Genomic DNA, 5,695 nt, shown 5'->3' with positions numbered 1-5,695 from the left:
CCTGGCCACGCCCACATGGCTGTCAATCATTGCTCTGGCCCCGCCTACATGGATGTCAATCATCACCCTGGCCCCACCCACATGGCTGTCAGTCATTGCCTGGCCCCGCCCAGCCAGCAATCATTGCTCTATCCATCTGTCAATCATTGCCCTGGCCATGCCCACCTGTCAATCATTGCCCCAGCCCCGCCCACCTGGCAATCATTGCTCTATCCATCTGTCAATCATCACCCAGGCCACGCCCACATGGATATCAGTCAATGCCCCAGGCCACGCCCACCCGGCAATCATTGCTCTACCCATCTGTCAATCATCCCCCAGCCCCGCCCACCTGACAATAAACACCTTATACACCTGTCAATCATCACCCAGGCCATGCCCACATGGATGTCAATCATTGCCTGGCCCCGCCCACCCGGCAACCATTGCTCTATCCACCTGTCAATCATTGCCTGGCCCCGCCCTGCTGTCAATCATTGCTCTATCCATCTGTCAATCATAGCCCTGGACCCGCCCACCTATCAGTGCTTTACACAGCCGTCAATCATCTCCTGGCCCCACCTACCTATCAACGCTGTACACAGCTATCAATCATCGCTCCAGCCCCGCCCACCTGTCAATCATGGCCTTAAACAGCTGTCAATCATTGCCCTGGCCACGCCCACCTGTCACTCATTTCCCAGCCCCACCCAGCTGTCAATCATTGCTCTACCCACCTGTCAATCACTGTCACACTCACCTGTCAATCATTACCCAGCCCACCCTGTCAATCACTGCCTCACCCACCTGTCAATCACTGCTTTAACCGGCTGTCAATCACTGCCCTGCCCTATCAATGCCACACCCACGTGTCAATCTCTGCCTCACCTGTCAATCATTGCCCAGCCCCACCTGTCAATCATCACCCAGACCTGTCAATCATTTCCCAGCCCAGCCGAGCCATCAATCATTGCTCTACCCACCTGTCAATCACAGCCACACCTGCCTGTCAATCACTGCCACACCCACCCATCAATCATTGCCACACCCACCCATCAATCACTCTCACACCCACCTGTCAATCATTTCCCAGCCCYGCCCAGCTGTCAATCATYCCTCTACCCACCTGTCAATCACTGCCACACCCATCTATCAATCAACACCCAACCCACCCGTCAATCATTCCCCACCCCGCCCTGCCCACCTGTCAATCATTTCCCATCCCCGCCCAGCTGTCAATCATTGCTTGACCCACTTGTCAATCATTACCACACCCGTCAATCATCACCACACCCACCTGTCAATCATTACCACACCCACCTGTCAATCACTGCCACACCCTGTCAATCATCACCCAACCCATTCTGTCAATCATTGCCCATCCACACCCAACTGTCAATCATCACCCAACACACCCATCAATCATTCCCCACCGTGCCCCGCCCACCTGTCAATCATGACCCAACCCACCTATCAGTCATTCCCAAGCCCCGCCCACCTGTCAATCACCCCAAGCCCCGCCCCCTCACCTGTCACCGGCTGTGTTTTCTCAGCGCCGCCATCTCCGGGCTCCTCCTTGGGACCGCCCACCCTGGGGGAGGGGCCGGAAAGGGGGCGGGGCCAACGTCAATGACGTCACCTCAGTGTCCCCGAATCCCCCAATTCCACCCCAATTTTTTCTATTTTTTCTCCAATTTTTCCCCAATTTTTTTTTCCAAAATTTTTTACACCAATTTCCCCCAATATTTCCTCCAATTTTCCCCAAATTTTTCCCCAATTTTTTCCAATTTTTTCCCCAATTTTTTTCCCCAATTTTTTCCCAATTTTTCCCTTCTTTTTTATAATTTTTTCCCCATTTTTTCCCCATTTTTTTGCCATTTTTTCCCCAATTTTTCCCAAATTTTTCCCAATTCTTCCCTAACATTTCCCAATTTTTCACCCATTTTTCCCCCACTTTTTCCTCAATTTTTTCCCAATTTTTCCCCAATTTTCCCCTTTTTCACCATTTTTTACCCATTTTTTCGTCATTTTTCACCATTTTTTCACCGTTTTCCCCCTATTTTTTACAAATTTTCCCCAAATTTTTCCCAATTCTTCCCTAACTTTCCCCAATTTTTCCCCAACTTTTCCCCCAATTATTCCCAAATTTTTTCCCAATTTTTCCCAAATTTTCCCTTCTTTTTCACCATTTTTCCCCATTTTCTCATCATTTTTCACCATTTTTTCCCCAATTTTTTCCAAATTTTTCCCAAATTTTTCCCAATTCTTCCCTAACTTTTCCCAATTTTTCCCCCGATTTTCCCCCAATTATTCCCAAATTTTTTTCTCATTTTTTCCCCAATTTTCCCTTCTTTTTCACCATTTTTTCACCATTTTTTGCCATTTTTCCCCAATTTTTCACAATTTTTCCCCAATTTTTTACAAATTTTTCCCAAATTTTTCCCAATTCTTCCCTAACTTTCCCCAATATTTCCCCAACTTTTCCCCCAATTTTTCCCAATTTTTTTCCCAATTTTTCCCCAATTTTCCCTTCTTTTTCACCATTTTCCCCCATTTTTCGTCATTTTTCGCCATTTTTTCACCGTTTTTTCGCCCAATTTTCACCCGATTTTTTCCCAATTTTTTCCCAATTTTCCCAAAATCTCCCAATTTTCCCCCAAAATACCTCTGGACCCTGGAGGGGGGTGCAAAGACCCCGTGTTTGGGGGGGCAGCTGAAGTAGCGCACCCCAAAAACGGAGCCGTCGTGTTTCCCTCCCGCCGTGTCCAACTCCACCCCGAACCAGTAACCTGAAAAAAAAATTTGGGGTGAAAAAACGAGATTTTGGTTANTTTCTCCAATTTTTCCCCAACTTTTCCCCCAACTTTTCCCCAATTTTTTCCCAATTTTTCCCCAATTTTTCCTTCTTTTTCACCATTTTTCCCCATTTTTTCATCAATTTTTCACCATTTTTTCCCCAATTTTTCCCAAACTTTTCCCAATTCTTCCCTAACTTTCCCCACTTTTTCCCCAATTTTTCCCCCACCTTTTCCCCAATTTTTTCCCAATTTTTCCCAAATTTTCTCTTCTTTTTCCCTATTTTTCCCCATTTTTTGTCATTTTTTGCCATTTTTTCGCCGTTTTTCGCCCAATTTTCACCCGATTTTTTCCCAATTTTTTCCCAATTTTCCCAAAATCTCCCAATTTTCCCCCAAAATACCTCTGGACCCTGGAGGGGGGTGCAAAGACCCCGTGTTTGGGGGGGCAGCTGAAGTAGCGCACCCCAAAAACGGAGCCGTCGTGTTTCCCTCCCGCCGTGTCCAACTCCACCCCGAACCAGTAACCTGAAAAAAAAATTTGGGGTGAAAAAACGAGATTTTGGTTAAAAAATGTTAATTTTCTTTAAATTTTTTTTTTTAACCCATTCAGGGATCATTTTGGGGGTTTTTTTTTGATTTTTAGTGGATTTTCTTTTGGTTTTATGGGATTTTTTTAGGATTTTTTTCTTTATTTTTACAGGTTTTTTTGGTTTTTCTTTAAACTTAATTTAATTATTTTTGAATTTAATATTTTTAACCAATTCTGTGAAAATTTTGGGGCGATTTGGAGGGTGATATGGGAGTTCCGGGGGAACTTTTTCCTCTTTTTATGGCATTTTTTATATTTTTACAGAAATTTTCAGTATTTTTAACCAAATTTGTGAAAATTTTAGGGCAATTTTCAGCAGTTTTGTGGGCTTTTTCTTTCATTTTTAAGACAATTTCATGGCATTTTTTTTCTATTTTTACAACATTTTTTGGGGGGATCTTTTTAGAAAGTTTAATTGTTTTCTTTAAATTTAACATTTTTAACCAAATTTGTGGTAACTTCGGGATCATTTTGGGATAATTTTCGGGTGATTTTTTTTTGTCTTTTTGTGATTTTTTTTTGGTCATTTTTTCTATTTCTATGCCATTTTTTTGGGGATTTTTTTTTAAATAAAAATTAATAATTTTTAAATTTACTATTTTTACCCAAATTTGTGATAATTTTGTGATAATTTTGGGGAGATTTTTGGGTGATCTTCAGCAGTTTTGGGGGCATTTTTCCAGTTTTTACGGTATTTTTTGGTCATTTTTTCTATTTTTACACCGGTTTCTTTCGGGATTTTTTTAAATTAAAATGAATAAATTTAAATATAATATTTTACCCAAATTTGTGATAATTTTGGGGTGTTTTKGGGTCTCTCACCGGGTGCGAAGTCGGTGCGTCCGTAGAACCGCGCCCGTCCCTGCCGCTGTCCGGCCACCAGAACGGCGTCCCCGGGAGCCACGCGGCGCCCCTCGCGGTCCAGCCACGCCCCCGAGCGCTTCCGGTGCCCTGGGGGCGGGGCCAAGGTGACCACACCCACCCAGGCCACGCCCACATTCATAAAACCCACCCAGGCCACGCCCCTTCCCACTTAAACCCAAAAAAATCCCATTCCGGACTCAGAAAACCCCACCCAGGCCACGCCCCCGAGCGCTTCCGGTGCCCTGGGGGCGGGGCCAAGGTGACCACACCCACCTCGGAACAAGCCACGCCCACCCAGGCCACGCCCACATTCATTAAACCCAATTAAATCTAATTAAACCCATTCAGAATAGAGAAACCCCACCCAGGCCACGCCCCCGAGCGCTTCCGGTGCCCTGGGGGCGGGGCCACGGTGACCACACCCACACCGGACCTGGCCACGCCCACCCAGGCCACGCCCACACCTGTTAAACCCCAAAAAAAACCATCCTGGACCAGGAAAAACCCACCCAGGCCACGCCCCCGAGCGCTTCCGGTGCCCTGGGGGCGGGGCCAAGGTGACCACACCCACCCGGAACAAGCCACGCCCACCCAGGCCACGCCCACCCCATTAAACCCAAAAACCCCCCCTTTAGAATAGAGAAAAACCCACCCAGGCCACGCCCCCGAGCGCTTCCGGTGCCCTGGGGGGCGGGGCCAAGGTGACCACACCCACCCCGGACCTGGCCACGCCCACCCAGGCCACACCCACCTTCATAAAACCCGGGAAAACCCACCAGACCACGCCCATTCCCTGTTATATCCAATCAAACCCACCCAGGCCAGGCCCCCGAGCGCTTCCGGTGCCTTGGGGGCGGGGCCAAGGTGACCACACCCACCCAGGAACAAGCCACGCCCACCCAGGCCACGCCCACCCTCGTAAAACCCGGAAAAACCCACCCAGACCACACCCACTCCCTGTTATGGCAAATCAAACCCACCCAGGCCACGCCCCCGGGCGCTTCCGGTGCCCTGGGGGCGGGGACAAGGTGACCACACCCACCTCGGACATGGCCACGCCCACCCAGGCCACGCCCACATTCATTAAACACAGAAAAAACCCACCCAGGCCACGCCCACCATCATTAAACCCAATTAAACCTGTTCAGAATGGAGGAAAACCCACCCAGGCCACGCCCCCGAGCGCTTCCGGTGCCCTGGGGGCGGGGCCACACTGACCACACCCACCCAGGAACAAGCCACGCCCACCCAGACCACGCCCACCCCCATTAAACCCAATTAAACCCGTTCAGAATGGAGGAAAACCCACCCAGGCCACGCCCCCGAGCGCTTCCGGTGCCCTGGGGGCGGGGCCAAGGTGACCACACCCACCCAGGAACAAGCCACGCCCAACCAGGCCACACCCATCTTCATAAAACCCGGGAAAACCCACCCAGACCACGCCCATTCCCTGTTATATCCAATC

The 5,695-nt window shown here is 48.6% G+C and overlaps 1 protein-coding gene across 1 annotated transcript; it reads right to left on the bottom strand.

Annotated features, from left to right (window-relative positions):
- Positions 1-2,967: 2,967 nt before the first annotated feature.
- LOC130588182 (CAP-Gly domain-containing linker protein 3-like) lies at positions 2,968-4,384 on the bottom strand. The gene is made up of 3 exons (XM_057389137.1): positions 4,189-4,384; positions 3,086-3,302; positions 2,968-2,980 (listed from the first exon to the last, which is right to left on the bottom strand). The coding sequence occupies exons 1-3, from the start codon at positions 4,367-4,369 to the stop codon at positions 2,968-2,970; spliced, it is 411 nt and encodes a 136-aa protein (XP_057245120.1). The 5' UTR covers positions 4,370-4,384.
- Positions 4,385-5,695: the final 1,311 nt, after the last annotated feature.

The sequence above is a fragment of the Malurus melanocephalus genome, unplaced genomic scaffold, assembly GCF_030028575.1.
Source record: "Malurus melanocephalus ecotype Western Australia unplaced genomic scaffold, MMel_1.1 scaffold_3656, whole genome shotgun sequence".
In the NCBI taxonomy this organism is placed as follows: Eukaryota; Metazoa; Chordata; class Aves; order Passeriformes; family Maluridae; genus Malurus; species Malurus melanocephalus.
Note: the sequence above shows the minus strand (reverse complement) of the source record. Positions and strands in the feature narration are given on the sequence as shown.

Bases quoted from the DNA above. Each gene is read 5' to 3' on its own strand.
- LOC130588182 (XM_057389137.1), bottom strand. From the start codon at position 4,369: ATGAATGTGGGCGTGGCCTGGGTGGGTGTGGTCACCTTGGCCCCGCCC.